Source organism: Canis lupus, chromosome 12 (assembly GCF_048164855.1).
Source record: "Canis lupus baileyi chromosome 12, mCanLup2.hap1, whole genome shotgun sequence".
Taxonomy (NCBI): domain Eukaryota; kingdom Metazoa; phylum Chordata; class Mammalia; order Carnivora; family Canidae; genus Canis; species Canis lupus.
The window spans coordinates 44,943,955-44,963,967 of NC_132849.1; the positions used below are offsets into that span (position 1 = coordinate 44,943,955).

The 20,013-nt window shown below is 38.9% G+C and overlaps 2 protein-coding genes across 2 annotated transcripts in view; one reads left to right on the forward strand and one right to left on the reverse strand.

The window, feature by feature from the left end:
* The window catches only part of RAB10 (RAB10, member RAS oncogene family), an 86,244-nt gene that overhangs the window by 16,500 nt on the left and 49,731 nt on the right, over positions 1-20,013 (reverse strand). Inside the window, exon 2 of the mRNA XM_072770816.1 lies at positions 14,965-15,025. Within this exon, the coding sequence (XP_072626917.1) occupies positions 14,965-15,025 (61 nt within the window). The remainder of the gene's footprint in view (positions 1-14,964; positions 15,026-20,013) is intronic.
* ASXL2 (ASXL transcriptional regulator 2) overlaps positions 547-20,013 on the forward strand; it is a 335,805-nt gene continuing 316,338 nt past the window's right edge. The window contains exon 1 of the mRNA XM_072770814.1: positions 547-552. The gene's annotated coding sequence lies outside the window, so the exon portion shown is untranslated. The remainder of the gene's footprint in view (positions 553-20,013) is intronic.

Below are 20,013 nucleotides of genomic sequence, written 5' to 3' on the forward strand. Positions count from 1 at the left end.
TATAAAAATTAATTCAAAACAAATCTAAGACCTGAATCTAAGAGTTGAAATTATAAAACTCTTAGAAGAAAATATAAGAAGGATGCTTAACACCATTAATCATTAGGGAACTACAAATCAAAACCACTTCATACACTCTAGGATGGCTATAATCAAAAAAGCAAACAACAAAGGATGCAGAGAAATCGAAACCCTCATACACTGTTGGTGTAAATGTAAACTGATGCTGGCCACTGTGGAAAATAGCCTGGCAGTTCCTCAAAATGTTAAACATTTAGATATGATCCAGCAATTCTATTTATTGGTATATAACCAAGGAAAATAAAAACATATGCCAACACAAAAACACATACATCAATATTCATAACAACATTATTCATAATAGCCAAGAAGCAGAAACAACCTGAGTGCCCATCAACTGATAAATGGATAAATAAAATGTGGTATCGTTATACAATGGAATACTATTCAGACATAAAAAAGAATGAAGTAGTATAACTCCTACAACATGGGTGATTCTTGATAACATTATGTTAAGTGAAAGAAATCAGACACAAATGATCAGATAGTGTATGATTCCATTTATATGAAATGTCCACAACAGGAAAATTCACATAAGTAGAAAGTGGCTGGATGGGGAATGGCTGCTAAAGAGTATAGAGTTTCAAAAAAAAAAAAAAAAGTATGGGCTTTCTTTTTGGGAATATACACAGGTTCTAATATTGTGGTGATGGTGTATACATACCTTGAAAATACACTAAAAAAACCAACTGTATACTTTAAATGGGTGAACTGTATGGTACATGAATTATGTCTCATCTCAATAAAGCTATCACAAAACAAAAAAGATTACTAGGCTTAAAAAAATAAAACAAAATATCTGATTTATTACGACTAGAACCAACTCCAAAATTGTTATCTTGAGGTTTACAAAGTGTTACAGGACTTGTTCTTTCTCCAGCCCCGCCCCCATTTTTTTTTTTTTTAAGATTTTATTTATTTATTCATGAGAGACACAGAGAGGAGAGAGAGAGAGAGGCAGAGACACAGGCAGAGGGAGAAGCAGGCTCCCCTCAGGGAGCCCGACGTGGGACTCCCTGGATCTCCAGGGTGTCCAGGATCACGCCCCGGGGTTGAAGGCGGCGTTAAACTGCTGAGCCATCTGGGCTGCCCAAGCCCCCCAAATTCTTTTTTTTTTTTTTTTTTATTTATTTATGATAGTCACAGAGAGAGAGAGAGAGAGAGAGGCAGAGACAGAGGCAGAGGGAGAAGCAGGCTCCATGCACCGGGAGCCCGATGTGGGATTCGATCCCGGGTCTCCAGGATCACGCCCTGGGCCAAAGGCAGGCACCAAACCGCTGCGCCACCCAGGGATCCCGCCCCCCAAATTCTGAGGCATTCTTTTCTTTGACAGTTAGTGTCACGTTTTTTTTTTTAATGTCCCCAAATTCGCAAGCTTGTTTTCACTTGACAGCCTCTGAACTAGCTGTTGCCACAGCCTGCCTGTACTTGACTGGCTCATATTCACATTTTGACCATCACCTTAATAATGAAGCCGTCTCTGACTACCCAATTTAAATAGTCATCCAGTCTTTCTCCATTCCGTCCCCCTACTTTACTTCTCTGTGTAACACTTATTACAGATTTATTGTCTCCCATGTTTTCTAAAATTAAAGTTCCATCAGAGATCTATCTTGTTCATAGCAGAATGCACGGTATCTGCAAGTTGAATAAGCATTCAAATGTTAATGAGTCAGTATTTTAGAAAATTACCTTGCTGATTTTGCATTATTTTATTTTATTTTATTTTATTTATTTATTTTTTTGTATTATTTTAAATATCAAAGCACTCCAATTCAGTTACATGACCCTTAAAAATATTTTTAAAATAATGCTTATATGTCCCAAAATATATATAGCCAGAAATATAATAGAACTACTAATACATCAATATTCCTTACATTCAATCCTGGTACACAATTACCATGTTCACACATCTGCCCTCTATCCATCTATCAATTCAAACATGTACTGATCATCTACCTTGTGCTGGACATTATAACACACAACATGGGTTTGGAGTCAGATCCACGTTTATCCTCAGACTCCAATCCTTCTGGGTAGGTGAACTTAAAAGTATATAAAAGTCAAAAAAAAAAGTATATAAAAGTCTCTGGATCTTTTTTTTTCATTCCCAGCTGGAAGAAATAACTAAAGTAAAATTCCATAATTTATTTATATTATAAACAAGCCCAAAGCAATCTGTAGTAGAAAAATATGCAAAGATACAATGTCATTTTGAGATCTAAAATTTATGATTTCAAGATGTCCTTAAGTCAAAATCATCTCTGTAGATGCTCTTTCAAGTTTGTATCTGTGTTGAAGCTGTACTCGAAGCTGCTTCACAAGGAAATCCCTGGCTTTGACTAAAGCCTATTTCTGAAAAAAAAGGTAAGATAAAATGATTTTTTATTTAGCCAAGTTAAAGATGACCTGGGTGGACTTTTCAACTTTTGTAAGAGAATTTCAGTCCTGTCACTTGCCTAACTCACCTCAAAGTATATGGATTTGCCCTTTATTTATTTATTTTTTTTTAATTTTTATTTATTTATGATAGTCACAGAGAGAGAGAGGCAGAGACACAGGCAGAGGGAGAAGCAGGCTCCATGCACCGGGAGCCTGATGTGGGATTCGATCCCGGGTCTCCAGGATCGCGCCCTGGGCCAAAGGCAGGCGCCAAACCGCTGCGCCACCCAGGGATCCCAACCGCTGCGCCACCCAGGGATCCCTGCCCTTTAATATAATGTAAAAAATCCTGGGTGCCTGAGTGGCTCAGTCAGTTAAGCATCTGCCTTCGGCTCAGGTTGTGATCTCAGGGTCCTGGGATCCAGCTCCACATTGGGCTCCCTGCTCAGCAAGGAGTCTGCTTCTCCCTCTGCCTCTGCCCCTCCCTTGCTTCTGCTTACACTCTCTCTCAAATAAATAAAATCTTTAAAATAAAAAATGTAAAAATGTAAAATCCCATCTATTCATTCTGCAAGTATTTACTGAACAAATAGTACATGCGAGATACTATTCTAGACACCAGAGAGAAAGTTGTAAACAAAATAATTCCTGCCTTAATGAAGTTTTTATAGTCTACTGGGGGTAGGCAACAACCAAATAAATCATTTTTTAAAATATTTTATTCATTTATTCATGAGAGACAGAGAGGGAGGGAGGGAGGGAGGGAGGGAGGGAGGGAGGGAGGCGCAGAGACACAGGCAGAGGGAGAAGCAGGCTCCATGCAGGGAGCCTGATGTGGGACTTCATCCCGGGTCTCCAGGATCAGGCCCTGGACTGAAGGCGGTGCTAAACTGCTGAGCCACTGGGCTGCCCCTAAATCATTATTTCTAAAACTATGTATCTTCAGAGAGTGAGAAGTACCAAGAATATAAAAATTAAAGAGACTAGGGGCTGATATTGGGGATGGTGCAAGCAAGTAAAATTTTAAACAGAATGGTGAGGGAACACCTCAGTGAGAAGGTAAAGGGAATAAGGAAGTATCTAGGGGTAACAATGTTCTAAAAAGAGGGAAGGGGATCCCTGGGTGGCGCAGCGGTTTGGCGCCTGCCTTTGACCCAGGGCGCGATCCTGGAGACCCAGGATCGAATCCCACATCGGGCTCCCGGTGCATGGAGCCTGCTTCTCCCTCTGCCTGTGTCTCTGCCTCTCTCTCTCTCTCTCTCTCTCTGTGACTATCATAAATAAATAAATAAATAAAAATTAAAAAAAAATAAAATAAGATAAAAAGAGGGAAGAACAAGTGCAAAGGTCCTGACCCAGGGCTAAGGAATAATAAAGAGCACAATAGGACTTCAGCTTTTTCTCTGAGATAGGAAGTCTACTGAAGGCTTTAAAAAAAGAAGTAACTTAACCTGCATTTAAAGAGAATCATTCTAAGGGCACCTGGGTGGTCAGTTGGTTAAGTGTCTGCCTTTGGCTTGGGTCATGCCTGGGATGGAGCCCTGCACTGGGCTCCCTGCTCAGTGGGGAGCCTGCTTCTACTCCCTCTCCCTTTGCTGCTGCTCCCCCTGCTTGTGCACACTCTCTCTCTCCAATAAATAAATAAATAAATAAAATATTTTAAAAATGAAAATAAGAAGAATCATTCTATTTACTGTGTTGAAAAACAGTGTGTGTGTAAAAGCAGAGTCGGAAGATAATGCAATACCAAAAAAGGGTAATTAGAGATCAAGGAGTGGAGGAGCCAGATCATCTTGATATAGCCATGTTGGAAGAATGTATGACATTTGTAAATGAAAATGGGATAGAGAAAGCCTTTAAAAAACTTAGGGAAGCATATAAAAAGAAGGAAGGTAGTTGGGTTTAAGAGATTTTGGAAGATGGAGGAGACTAAAAGAACAGATGGAGTAGAATGTCATGGATCAAAACAAACTTAACTCCGAATTTAAATAATGATTATCTTCTTTTCAGAGGGGCCATTAATATTTCAGTATCTTTTCTATTGACATTTCATATGTAACCAGTATTATAAAACCTCCTCTAAGTGCTGTTGATTTAGATTTAACTAAGTAATGTCTTTTGCAGTGTATTCTTTCTTGGTAGAGAATTTAGTCATAGATTTGACACTGAAATGCGTGTATAATTTGCTAATTTTGTAATGTGAATGAATGGGGAAGAAGAAAGCATATCATAACTAGACGGTTTTGGGGGCTGTTGCTCATAGTGAGGTACTGTGGAAGATCTCTTTACATTGTTACTACTTATGACAAAAAATGAAGTAAAAGTTTTGTATGCCTCCTACACTATAGCCAGTAGGCACTTCTGGAGTCCCAGGTGCTACACACACACACACACACACACACACACACACACACACACTCTTTTGTCTTCAGTAAGTATATTTTCAGCCTGGATTTTCTCTAGGAAACTTTAATCTTTCTCTAAGGATATAGAATTATTAATTGATTTATTCTTTTCTTTTTTTTCTTTTTTTGGGGCAGACATTATGTTTTATTTTTTTCCTTGTTCCCTCCCTCCATTTATACCTTTCTTTCAGAAAAGAACTAAACGGTTTCTACTGTGATAAGAAAAAAATTTTTCATGAAATCATAAATTACATGTGATCACAGGTACCTTGTGACTAAATAGATGAGATTAATTAAAGAAAAAAAAAAGAATTTGGAGTTGAGGAAAATGGAAAATATAAATACACTATCTCCAAAGGACAATTTATTTGCTATGCTTATCTTAGAAAACTTACCTAGAAATTTCTTGGGGGCCAAGGCAAAAAAAGGGAAAAGAGAAAGGACTAAGGAGGGATACCCACAGTAGATTATATTACTCTTTTCAGAAATAATGTAAAGAATGCGGGGGAAGGGCAACCCAGGTGGTTTAGCGGTTTAGCACCGCCTTCAGCCCAGGATGTGATCCTGGAGACCCGGGATGGAGTCCCACCTCAGGCTCCCGGTGTGGAGCCTGCTTCTCCCTCTGCCTGTGTCTCTCATGAATAAATAAAAAAAAATCTTAAAAAAACAATGCGGGGGAGACCAGATACAAATGCAGAATACGTTTTTGTAAACCTCCTTCTTGTTATTTTCAGTAAATTAACAAATTTAAAGGTAAGGATGATAAAAATTGTGGTCTAAGAATGTAAATAAACATACAGTTACAAATACGTGTGTGTGCCTGTGTGTGTAGTCTTTATTGATCTAACTTAAGGATACAGGGATCCCTGGGTGGCGCAGCGGTTTGGCGCCTGCCTTTGGCCCAGGGCGCGATCCTGGAGACCCGGGATCGAATCCCACATCGGGCTCCCGGTGCATGGAGCCTGCTTCTCCCTCTGCCTGTGTCTCTGCCTCTCTCTCTCTCACTGTGTGCCTAGCATAAATAAATAAAAAAAAAAAAATTTAAAAAAAAAAAAAAAAAAAATAACTTAAGGATACAACCTGGAACAACTGATAGCATGTCTCTTAGATGGTTTTACTTAAATGACCGAACACTCCTTGATCTCTACCCCTTTTCCTAAATCCTGCCTGGACACTCCTATCAGGCCCTACCAATTGTTAAGGCAATCAACCACTTATTTCCAACCAGAAACTTGAGTTCTTGCTCACTCTAAGCTAATTGATGACCCCCTTTGCCCAGGGCTAAAAATAGCTACAGCTGCTTATTCACTGCCCAAATTATTTTTAGATTTGCATGAACACATACACCCAAGATTAAAGACACCAGGTTGACCCCAATAAGCAAAACCAGGTTTTAAATACCTGAAGAGCAATTTAATGTTGTATGTACTCACAATATTATTTGTTTACCAAAATACAATTTTTTTTAAGATTTTAAAATTTATTTATTCATGAGAGACACAGAAAGAAAGGCAGAGAGAGGAGAAGCAGGCTCCATGCAGGGCGCCCGACGTGGGACTCAATCCCAGGACTGCAGGATCATGCCCTGAGCCAAAGGCAGATGCTCACAACCACTCAACTTGGTTTTCCTTTCTTCTGATTTTTTTCTTCTTTTTTTAAAATGTATTATTTATTTATTTATTCATTCATTCATTCATTCATTCATGAGATATACAAAGAGAGAGAGGCAGAGACATAGGCAGAGGGAGAAGCAGGCTCCATGCAGGAATCCCGATGCGGGACTTGATCCTGGGATTCCAGGATCATGCCCTGAGTCAAAGGCAGATGCTGAACCACTGAGCCACCCAGGCGTCCCTGATTTTTTTTTTCTTCTTTACCTATGTTGAAAGTTTCTGAAATTACAACCCAGTGGCAACAGGACTTTCCTTACATAAAATAATAGATACACAGCTAAGAGAATGTTGCAAAATCCTATTTTTTTTCCCCACTGACATATTATAAAAGAAGTGATATGTTCCTAAGAACTAAAATAGCTTATTTTCTTGTTAGTCCCACATGCAGGGTCAAGGAAGCTGTGTACTCTAGCTGCTATTATGACAGCTATTTTTAGTCTGGGCACTGACAGCACTAGAACAGACCAGATCCAACATCATTTGCTCTGCAAAGCAGAGACCCTAAATTTCCTACCTTTGTGTTTTTGGTAACATAATGAAGTTATTTCTTACTTTATAAATTAGGATATCAAATTTCGCAGAGGCTTTTTTTCTTAAAATTTTATTTTTAAATAACCTCTACACCCAGCGTGGGGCTCAAACTTAAAACCCAGAGATCAAAAGTCACATACACCACCAAATGAGCCAGCTAGGGACCCCACAATGAGTTTTATTTTAACAAGATCTGCATTTCCTTATAGATATGCAATTTCTCTACTTCAAAATATCATGAATTTTAACTACGTTTATCTTCATTAAAAAAAAAAAAAAAAAAAAAAGAAGTCTGAAACCTGCTCTTGCAGTGCTTATATTCCAGTGAGGAAAGGAGCAAGCAAATAAGTAAATATATAATGCCAAACTGTGATCAATGCTAACAAGGTAAACAAGCTGGAGCGATGAAAACTGGGGTAAGGAGAAGGGAAGACATAATCTATAATCTAGATAGAATGATCAGGGAGGTCCCTGATGTTTATGGTGAATGAGAAGTATGAATAGAATCAACCAAACAAGGTCATTTAGTCAACAAATATTTACTGAGCATCTGTATTTGTCAGGCTCTATTCTAGGTGGTTGTTATAACTATGTATCAGACAGATAGGATCCCCATCCCAAAAGGAGGAATAACGGACATTTAAAAAAATATTTTATTAATTTATTCATAAGAGACACACAGAGAGAGGCAGAGAAATAGGCAGAGGGAAAAGCAGGCTCCCCGTGGGGAGCCCGATGAGGCACTCGATCCCAGGACCCCAGGATCACAACCTGAGCCAAAGGCAGAAGCTCAACCACTGAGCCACCCAGGTGTCTTAATGGGACATTTTTTTTAAAATATGGTAACTTAAAAAAAATATATGGTAACTTAATTTTTTTTTGTAACTTAGTTTTTTTTTTAAAAAAAAGATTTATTTATGGGACGTCTGGGTGGCTCAGTGGTTGAGCACCTGCCTTCAGCTCAGGGCGTGATCCCAGGGTCCTGGGATCGAGTCCCTATCAGGCTCTCCATGGAAAGCCTGCTTCTACCTCTGCCTATGTCTCTGCCTCTCTCGCTAAATAAATTGTTTTAAGACTTTATTTATTTAATAAAGTGTGTGTAAATGAGCGGAAAAACAAAGGGAAGATTTCCCACTGAACGTGGAGCTGGATGTGAGTCTCAAATTGACAAACCTGACATCATGACCTGAGCCAAAATCAAGAGTCAGACCTCAACTTAGAGCCACCTAGGTGCCCCCAAAGTATGGTAACTTTAGATACTAAAAAATACTATGATAAAGATCAACTAGGACAAATGAGACAGTGCTTGACGGACTGGGCTGCTTTACCTCAAATCATGCAAGGCCTCCCTCAGAGGATAACACGGAATTAAGATCTGAATGAGAAAGAAGCAGGACAACCAGAAAAACAGTTGAAGTACAAAGTCCCTGAGATGGGAAATGCTTGGCATGCTCAAGGGAGACAAAAGCCACACTGGTTGGAGCAAAGCTGGTGAGAGATGAGATCACAAGGGGCAATAGCCACAACCTGACGTTTTCACATTTTATTTTTGATGAAATGGGAAGGTTCTGGAATGAAGTGGTACTTCAGAATGTTTGGTCTAGCCACGGTTGGGGGTGTGGGAGGTAGAGGTGCTTGAGGGAGGTCTATGGAGCATGTACAAAGGTTCCAAATTGGAAAAGAGCTTGTCATGTTCATGGAATTGAAAGATTCCACTGGGGGTAGAGACTATATATTGTATATACACAAGACACCCCAAAATGAGGTTGAGGCCACTCTGTTAACTGTGGTAAGGAATTTAAATATGGAATTTGGACTTTCATTTGAAATGCAATGGAACTCAAAATGGTCATAAATGGGGAAAGAATGACAACCATGACCTATACTTGATTTATACTAAGGCAAAAGGGGAAATAAGGACCTGTTAGGATACTAAGAGCCTACCTACTATAGTGGCTCAAAGTAGTAGTAATGGTGGCTTGGACTGGGGGTTAACATAGGAGATGGCAAACTGTATGTGGATTCTAGACATAATAAGATTGAGTCAACAGGGCTTACCAAAGAGGATGCTGGGATTAAGGGAATTAAAAAATCAAAGATGGACAGCCTGGGTTGGCTCAGAGGTTTAGCGCCACCTTTGGCCCAGGGCGTTACCCTGGAGGCCCAGGATCAAGTCCCACGTCAGGCTTCCTGTATGGGGCCTGCTTCTCCCTCTGCCTCTCTCTCTCTCTGTGTCTCTCATGAATAAGTAAATAAAATCTTAAAAAAAAAAAAAAAAAGAATCAAAGATGACTCCCCATGAATCTGGCACTTTATAGGTAAATGGTTAATTCTTTAACAATGTGACACTATTGATTTCTCGTTGACTGGGTTGATAATAAATTTGCTGATGGTACAATATATAGATGCTAACAGTAACAAACATTTTTGACCACTTTCCCTTAAAAACAAAACAAGAAAAGTAAACATAAAATAACTCACTAGGGCTTTTTTCCCGGGAGGACCCACAACTCTAAGGAAAGTGCAGATAGATACTGTGGTGGAAACTTCTAGAGATCTGGGATTAAAAAGCCACAGCTGGGGCAGCCCAGGTAGCTCAGCGGTTTGGCTCCACCTTCAGCCCAGGGCCTGATCTTGTAGACCTGGGATCAAGTCCCACATCGGGCTCCCTGCATGGAGCCTGCTTCTCCCTCTGCCTGTGTCTCTGCGTCTCTCTGGGTCTCTCATGAATAAATAAAATCTTTAAAAAAAAAAAAAAAAAAGCCACAGCTTCTCTATATCAGCCAAACAAGCTAATTTTAGGCCTACATACATGTGCCTTGGCCAGCCTGAGATCCATCTCCACCCTTATGCAACAGACTACAAGACCCCTGGAAAAAAGGTAAATGAAGATAATTCAAGTAAAGAAAAATAACACAAATCTTTAGCACTGACTGAAGTTTCCCAAATCAATATTCAATCACAGAACAGAATTTTTCATGCTGAAACAAGAATCTGAATATATTCATTCAAACTAGAGACAGATAAAAAAAAATCACTGTGCTTTTTTAGTAGCAATTGGAAGCAAAGCATTTAATGTTGAGTGAGGATAGTGTTTTGAGTTATGAGTAATGGGTTTTCCAGCTAAAAGCCTTCTTCAATTGTGGTATATCCCAGATCTCTTGGAGATGCATGATTTCCTTCTCCTCTGATTGTTAGAATGAGAACTTTCAAAAGCAAATAAAGAAAATCAGCTACCACAATGCTAACCTCTTAACTATCACTTGCAAATTTTCACCACTCATTCCTGATCTTTATGGGAAAATGGATTTTCAAATTAAAAGCATTTTATATATGAAAACCTAGACTAAATGAAATTTTCCTTCTAAAGTGTTTTTACCCAAAAGTGGTTATATTAATAATGACTAAAAACCAAACAATTCTAAATTAGAAATGTTACCATTTCTGTTCTATACTTGAGATTTAGATGTACAGTAGAAATCATTTCTAGATTAATCTTGAAGGTCAAACTGAGGACTTACTGTTGCAAAATGACATCTTCTAGAAAGGTTCCTTTTTTTTTTTTTAAAGATTTGTATTATTTATTCATGAGAGGCGCAGAGAGAGAGAGAGAGGCAGAGACACAGGCAGAGGGAGAAGCAGGCTCCATGCAGGGAGCCAGATGTGGGACTTGATCCAGTGTCTCCAGGATCACACCCTGGGCTGAAGGTGGCGCTAAACCACTGAGCCACACCCAGGCTTCCCGAAAAGGCTCCCTTTTTAAAAAACAAGTGTTAGGGATCCCTGGGTGGTGCAGCGGTTAAGCCCCTGCCTTTGGCCCAGGGTGCGATCCTGGAGACCCGGGATCGAATCCCACGTCGGGCTCCCGGTGCATGGAGCCTGCTTCCCTCTCTGCCTCTCTCTCTCTCTCTCTCTCTCTCTCTGTGACTATCATAAATAAATAAAAATTAAAAAAAAAAAAAAACAAGTGTTAGTTGTTACTGTTTACTTCTAGAAGCTACAGAAACTAAAACAAGAGGGAGGAAAAAATACTTAAAGTCACAGGACAAGGAACAGAAGGGAAAGGTTGTAGGGGCACCTGGATGGCTCAGAGCATTAAGTGTTCGACTCTTGATTTTGGCTCGGGTCATGATCAGGGTTTTAAGATGGAGCTCCATGTCAGGCTCACACACTGGGTGTAGAGCCTGCTTAAGATTCTCTCTCTCCCTCTCCTTTTGCTCCTCATCCCCTCTGAAAGGAAGGGAAGGAAGGGAAGGAAGGGGAAAGGGGGAAGGGGAAAGGGGAAAGGTAAAGTTTGTGGAAGAATGCAGAAAGACAAACAGGACAAATTTAGCAGGGCAAAGGTTTTATGTAGTATATGAAGAAAAACATCTTAAAATAGTTTTTTGCACTTTTAAAAAAAGATTTTATTTATTTATTCATGAGAGACACAGAAAGAGAGGCAGAAACATAGGCAGAGGGAGAAGCAGGCTCCCTGCGGGGAGCCCGATGCGCGACTGGATCCCAGGAGCCTGGGATCATGACCTGAGCCAAAGGCAGATGCTCAACCACTGAGCCACCCAGGTGCCCCAGTTTTTCGCACTTTTGTTTCTGCTGTATACATGTACATATAATATACTGATTCACAAAGTCACAATGTAAAATATATCTTTTACCATCAAAAAAGCTTGGACATTATTGGTTTACAGTGTGCATAGAGGGACGCCTGGGTGGCTCAGTCAGTTAGTTAAGTGTCTGCTTTCAGCTCAGTTCATGATCTCAGAGTCCCGAGTCCCGGGTTAAGTCCCACATCGGGGTCCCTGTTTTATCCTTCTCCCCCTGCTCACTCATGTGCTCTCTCTCTGTCTCAAATAAATAATAAAATATTAAAAAAAAAAAGTGTGCACAAAGAGGATGCAGTTGAGAGGAATGCCAATCAGTGTGACAGAGCTTAAGTGGGGCTTGGAACACAGACTACCCTGCAGGGCCAATGCTAATATATGGTATGAGATAATAAAGGGCAGGGGGGAGAGTTGGTTGAAATTCAAAATAAATAATTGACATCCATTCCCTTGAGATCAGCTTTAATTATAATGAAACAGAATTATGAGGCCCAGTTCATTTGCTTAGTTATTTCCCAGTTAAAGTAAGGAAAAATCAATAATCCTCAAGTGGACTGTACTTCAAAAGGAATCATTCAATTTAGAAAACACTTTAAAATGTCCACATTTTAGGGCACCTGGGTGGCTCAGTGGTTGAACATCTGTCTTTGGCTCAGGTCATGATCCCAAGATTAAGTCCCACATCAGGATCCCCACAGGAAGCCTGCTTCTCCCTCTGCCTATGTCTCTGCCTTTCTGTCTTTCATGAATAAATTTTTTAAAAATCTTTTAAAAAAAAACGGTTTAAAAAAATCCACATTTTATTTAAATTTGTATTAAATTTTAAATATGTTATAAAGTTCTTACCTCTAATTACATGGTCAGTTAATGACATTCTGGTTAAACATATCCTACTCTTCTAATTATTAGCTCCCTTTGGCACCTAGGTGGCTCAGCTGGTTACATGTGCAACTCTTGGTTTTGACTCAGGTCATAATCTCAAGGTTGTTGAGATTGAGCCCCACATCTGGCTCTGCACTGAGTAAGGAGTCTAAAATTCTCTCTCTCCGGGCACCTGGGTGGGTCAGTTGGTTAAGCGTCTGCCTTCAGTACAAGTCATGATCTCAGGGTCCTGGGACTGAGTTCCATATCTGGTTCCCTACTCAGCAGGGAGTCTGCTTCTCCTTCTCCCTCTGCCCCTCCACTCCATTCATGTTCTCTCTCACTTGTGCTCCCTCTCTCAAGTAAATAAATAAAATCTAAAAAAAAAAAAAAAAAAAATCTCTCACTCTGCCCTCCTCACCCCCTGCTTGCATGGGCTCTCTCCAAAATTTATGAATACTAATATTAGCTCTATTTCAAAGGGAATACCTAACTTTTTGAAACTGTCTTTGGATTCTGGACATTGTTCTTTCCTAATTCTCTTTTTAACTCTCCTTTGCTAACTTTCTCCTCTGCTCATATCCTAAAATAAAATGTTATTATTCTTAGGGTTATAGTCTCTTACTGGAAGATACCCTAATAATAATAGCTATGATTTATTAAACACTAATTATGTATCAGACACTGCTCTTAGTGCTTTACATGTACCACTCATTCTCACAACCATTCTATGACCAGTCCTTTTACAGTGAAACTCAACATGAATTCAAATTTAGTACAATTACTGACTGGTAATGAAGAAAGAAATGACAGAACTGGAAAGAGCAGCAATCAATGTCAAAATGCACTATTTGTAGGAAGCAGGATAGTAATTAATAGTGTTACTCTCAACTCTACAGTCTGAGCATGTAATGTATCCCTGTTCTGCATTTATATGCTGAAGATCTTGGTTATTTCAAAATGCATCCTTTTGGGCAGCCGGGGTGGCTCAGCGGTTTTGCACCGCCTTCAGCCCAGGGTGATCCTGGAGACCCAGGATGGAGTCTGGCGTCGGGCTCTCTGCATGGAGCCTGTTTCTCCCTCTGCCTGTATCTCTGCCTCTCTCTCTCTCTCTCTCTCTCATGAATAAATAAATATATTTTTAAAATGCATCCATTTCATTATCTGTAAAACAGGAGTAATCCAAGAGAAGGAAAATATATAGCAATTCAAAGATCTGGAGCAGCTTTATGGTGAATAACCAAATTATGATGTATCTTAGCAACGGAATACTATTCAGTAATAAAAAGTAATGAACTTTTCCACACACATAAAAAAATCACAGATAATCTTCAAAATAATTACACTACATGAAAGAAGCCAGACCATCTCTACCAGAAAAAAATACGAGAGAAAAAAAAAAAGACACTATATGATTGTATTTATATACAGTACTAGAAAATAGAAACTAATTTACAGTGACAAAAAGTAGAAGAATGGTTGCTTGGGGACCAGGAGTAGAAAGGAAGGAGAGATTACAAAGAGACTTCAAGTGACGGATATGTTCATTATCTTGATTGTGGTGATGGTTTCACAGGTATATACAACATATATATACATTTAACTCACCAAATTGTATACTTTAAATACGTACAGTTACTTTGTGTCAATTATACCTCAACAAAGCTGTTTAAAAAAAGGGAATAATGTATCCCATAGGGTCATTTTGACTATTAACATGTTAATACATATATAGAAAATATTTATCACAAAATACTGTTATTCTAATTTTAAAGTTTATGATTCATACTTGAATACAATTTTTAAAAATTTCATTTTACTTCTATAGGGTAAATCCGATACAGACTAATAAAAATAAAGCCTATAAAAAGTTATAAACACATTAAAGGAAACAAACATTTTAGTGTAAGACTCTCAAAGCAAGAAACTCTTTATATATTGAGTGTTTGTGAGCAAAGTATGGTGCTAAAGGCTCTACATAGATTATTTCATGTAATCCTTAGAACAACCCTTTGAGGTAAGTGGTATTATCTCTATTTTACGTATGAAGATGTAACAACCCCATGTGGTAGGTAACTTGTTCAAGTTCATAGAGTAAGTGGAAAAGATAAAACACTTAGCCAGATCTCACTGACTGAAAAAAAAAAAAAAAATCCATGTCAATAATTATTTATTTACTGTTAAAGTAATCTCTCCACCCAAAATGGGGCTCCAACTCATGACTCCAAGACCAAAAGTCACATGCTCTACCAACTGAGCGATCAGGTGCTCCATGTCCATAATTTTTTTACTTCACTGAAAGGTGACCTGATTGCTGGCTTTAAAGGAAAGTCTCAGAATCTAATCAGGTGACAGAAGGATTTCACTGCCAAACCTTCAGGAACTTGGCAATCTACTACATAAAGCAGGTAAATCAGCATCACTTACCATATCTGTAGCTTGATCTTCTTTCCTTGTAATTCAACTGTTTTGATCTTAAAATCTATTCCTACAACACAGAGAAAAAAAAAGGTAAATTATATCTATGGCTCTGATCTTGGTTCTCCTAAAGTTAACTGGAGTAAAAATAAAAACACACTTTTTAAATCTGAGTCTGGCTCTTGATAGTCACTAAGTATGCAAAATCTGAGCAAATTACCCAATTTTAAACTTGAGTAATAGAAGATCCAACATGGCAAAAGAAACAGCTATATATGAAGATTGAGTTTTAGCAATTAGGAAATAAAAGGGTAAACTTGAAAACATCTCAATTTTTTTAAAGTAGGCTCCACAACCAATGTGGAGCTTGAACTCATGACTTCAAGATAAACAGTTGCATTTTCTACCAACTGAGCCAGCCAGGTGCTTCTAAAATATCTAATATTTTAATATTGGAAAGAATAAAAAAATAAAAGAATAAAAATGTTTCCTAGTAGGAAAAAAATAGTCTTTACTAGCTTGCAAAGCAAAAGATCAGGGATAAAGAGGGTCATTTCAAAATGATAAAAGTGTAAATTCATTAAGAAAGCATAGAAATACTAAATGTTGGGCAGTCTGGGGGGCTCAGCAGTTGAGCGCTGCCTTCAGTCCAGGGTGTGATCCTGGAGGTGAGGGATCCAGTCCCAGTCGGGCTCCCTGCATGGAGCCTGCTTCTCCCTTTGCCTGTGTCTCTGCCTCTCTCTCTCTCTCTCTCTCTCTCTCATGAATGAATAAATAAAATCTTTAAAAAAATGTCTATGCATCTAATAACACAGAGCTTCAAAATATATGAAGCAAAAGCACTGTAGATTACCCAGATCTGTCTGCTCCCTAACCAACCAAAGTCTTCAGCTTGGGTTGTTTGCATACTCAAATCAAAAGAAAAAAAGGGTCACGTTCCTGGCATTTATAAACCTCAGACTTTATCCACAGTCCTAATTTTTGCTTCTCTAGGAATTACTGAAAAAAAAATCACCCTACAGTAATCTGATTGTCAAGACCAATACTGAAGACTAACAATTCCAATTAGGATGTAATTTATTAGTTAATCTAAATGACAAACCTGACAACCAATACTATTTCAAAAAGAACCTCCCTGAAGAGAGGTAAAATTAGGACATGGTCTGAAAACTCCAAACCTTCTGAGATAGAAACCAGGTCCAACTGGAAAATTAAGATTTTAGGTGGTTTTAAGCCACCTACCTCCAACCTAGACTCTGAGTTTCTCTCTCAATCAATGTTGTCTATCCTCAAGCTAATTAGCAATGGTTAAAGCAGTTCTTCATTCTTTCCTGCACAAAAACTCTCCTTGCCTACCTCTGGCCATTCATTCTTCAATATTCATTATTGGTTTCTCCTTAGCTCTCTGAAATTTTCTAAAAATTGGAGTGAACTTTTCTATTTTCACTCATTCCCTTGGTTATTTTCCCTAACCGCATGGCTTTAAATTCCACATACACACTAATAACTCTCCAATTTATATCATAGCCCAGACCTCTCTCTTGAACTCCAAACTTGAGATAACCATTTAGTGTCTATCTGTAAATCCCATCTTTCACAAAGACTAAAGCAAAAGTCCTTAAAACGGTTCACAAGGCCCTACACATTCTGCCCACCTCCCCCATTTTTTTTTCTTTAGATTTTATTTATTTATTCATGAGAGACACAGAGAGAGAGAGAGAGGCAGAGACACAGGCAGAGGGAGAAGCAGGCTCCATGCAGGGAGCCCGATGTGGAACTTGATCCCGGGTCTCTAGGATCAGGCCCTGGACCGAAGGTGGCGCTAAACCGCTGAGCCACCAGGGCTGCCCCACCTCCTCCATTTTCAACACTGTCCTCATACTTTTCTGTATCTTTCTCTGACCTAGCTAACTGTATTGTATCAGCCTCCTTATTATTCCACACAGGGGTCAGGAAGATTCCCAAGACAAGGCCTTTACATATAACTGTTGTCCCAACTTGAAATACCTCTTCTCCATCCATTATGGCTCCTTCCCCTCGCTATCCTTTCCTATGTGTAATGTTTCCCCATGTCCCTGACCCCCATGTCCATTGTCTGTCAATCCCTACCCTTCTTCCTTACTTTTTATCTTTAACATCCCTCAAATATACTGTACATATTTTACTGTTCTTGTTATTTACTGTCTGTCTCCCTATACCAAAATATAAGATCAAAGGGTAGGAATTTTAGCTGTTGAATTCAGTTAAATTTCCAGCATCCAGAGCTATGCCTGACATAAAAGCAGACAATCAAAAAGTATTTGAATAAACAGATAAATGATGTTGTCTAGAGAAATTGAAATGGTACCTGAGAAAAGATATATAGATATTTTACCCTAAGGGTGAAATTCACCACTTGACAAGCTCCACACTTGTCCCCTTAGAATCCAATTATATTTTTAGAGCCTCAGGCCAAAATATGAACAACAAAAGTTCTGATGAGATACCAAAAACTAAACAAACCAAAAAAGAGAAACTGAAGGAGACAGGGGCAATGCAGAGAAAAAGATAACTCCTTTTATCTTCTCGGAGCAAGATGGGGGAAAAAAGAGAAACAGAGGAAACAAAATGAACCTGAACCATGAAACTCTTAGAAATTAAAAGTGGGGGGGGACAATATATTCGACAGAATGGCTGTAAGAGAAAATTGAGATCTCCCAAAAAATATAATAAAATGACAAAGAATTGAATTTGTGATATATGACAGGTTAGAAGATCAAACTGAGAAATCTAGACAATCTAACAGAAGTTCAAGAAAGAACAGAGAAAAAGACATATAAATAGTAACAATTTAAAAATTTCAAGAAATCTGCACAGCAAGGGAAGCAATCAATAAAACTAAAAAGTAACCTACGGAAAAGGAGAAGATACTTGCAAATGATGTCTGATAAAAGGTTAGTATCCTAAATATATAAAGAACTTATAAAAACTCAACACCCAGGGATCCCTGGGTGGCGCAGCGGTTTGGCGCCTGCCTTTGGCCCGGGGCGCGATCCTGGAGACCCGGGATCGAGTCCCACGTCGGGCTCCCTGCATGGAGCCTGCTTCTCCCTCTGCCTGTGTCTCTGCCTCTCTGTCTCTCTCTGTGTGACTATCATGAATAAATAAATAAAATCTTTAAAAAAAAAAACTCAACACCCAAAAAACTAATAATCCAATTAAAAAATTAACAGAGAACATGAAGACATAAAGATGGCTAACAGACACATGAAAAGATGCTCAACATCACCTATCATTGGGGGAATACAAACCCAAACTACAATGAGATTATCACCTTGCACCTGTCAGAATGGCTAAAATCTATACCACAAGAAACAACAGGAGTTAGCTAGGATGTGGAGAAAGGAGAATTCTCTTGCACTGCAGGTGGGAATGCAAACTGGGGCAGCCACTCTGGAAAACAGTATGGAGGTTCCTCTAAAAGTTAAAATAGAACTACCCTACGATCTAACAATTGCACTACTAGGTATCTACCCACAAAATACAAAAATACTAATTCAAAGGGATACCTGCACTCTGATGTACATAGCAGCATTATCTACAACAGCTAAATTATGGAAACAGCCCAAGTGCCCAGTGTTTTATGAAAGTATAAAGATAAAGACGGGAGCCTAGATGGCTCAGTCAATAAGCACTTGCCTTCAGTTCAGGTTGTGATCCCAGAGTCCTGGGATCCGGCCCCCGCTGAGCTCTCTGCTCAGGGAGGAGCCTGCTTTTCCCACTCCCTCTGGCCTTCACCTCACTCTCATGCATGCTTTCTCCCCTATAAATAAATAAATCTTAAAAAAAAAAAAAGATGATAAAGATACTCACACACCAAAATATTTCTCAGCCAAAAAAAAGAATGAAATCTTACAACCACATGGATAGAGCTAGAGAGTATAAAGTCAGTCAAAGAAAGACAAATATATCATTTCAGTCACATGGAATTTAAGAAGCACAACAAACAAGCAAAGGGGAAAAAAGGGAGGCACAGGCAGAAATGGACTCTTAACTACAGAGAACAAGCTGATGGTTTCCAGTGGGGGGGGGGAATGGGGTTAAATAGGTGATGAGGATTAAAGGAGTGCACTTGTCATGAGTACTTGGTGTTGTACAGAAGTTTTGAATCACAACATTGTACACCTGAAATTAATATTATACTGTATGTTAACCAGAATTTAAATTAAAACCTTAAAATATGGTGCAAGAAAACCTAACAGAATCAAAGGAATCTATTTTAGATTGACTCACCAAATGCCTAGCATAGTGAATAAAATAAGTTCTATAAGAAGTAATATCACCATGAAATTTCAAGACATCATGAATAAGTATTATAAAAGTTTGCAGAAACAAATTAGGCCATTATTAACACTCAAAAGTGACAACTCTGAACTTGTACTTTTCAACAGCAACACTAGAATACAATAAGATAATGTCTTTTTTTTTTAATTTTTATTTATTTATGATAGTCACAGAGAGAGAGAGAGAGAGAGGCAGAGACACAGGCAGAGGGAGAAGCAGGCTCCATGCACCGGGAGCCCAACGTGGCATTCGATCCCGGGTCTCCAGGATCGCGCCCTGGGCCAAAGGCAGGCGCCAAACCGCTGCACCACCCAGGGATCCCAAGATAATGTCTTTAAAAAATATTTTCAACCTGGTGTACCTGGCTGGCTTAGCAGGTAGACAGCATGCAACTTCATCTCAGGGGCATGCCCCATGTTAAGTATAGCACTTACTTTAAAAAAAAAAAAAAAAAAAAAAGGTATATTCAAAACCCATATTCAGCCCAGTAAAATAAATGCATTTCCAGACATGAAAGATCTCAATTAGTTAGCTCCCGTACACCTTTTCTAAGACAACTACCAGGAAATCGCTTTGCAAAAAACAAGAAGAAAAGAAATTCATCAAGAAGTGAGGTAAATGGCAGCTCAAACTCACCTAGAGAGCAACCAGTTCAGAAGTGAATGAGGGCAGAAAAGGACAGAACAAAATGAGAAGAAAGTTCCAAGGGATATGCCTACAAAGAGAGGCAGGGGG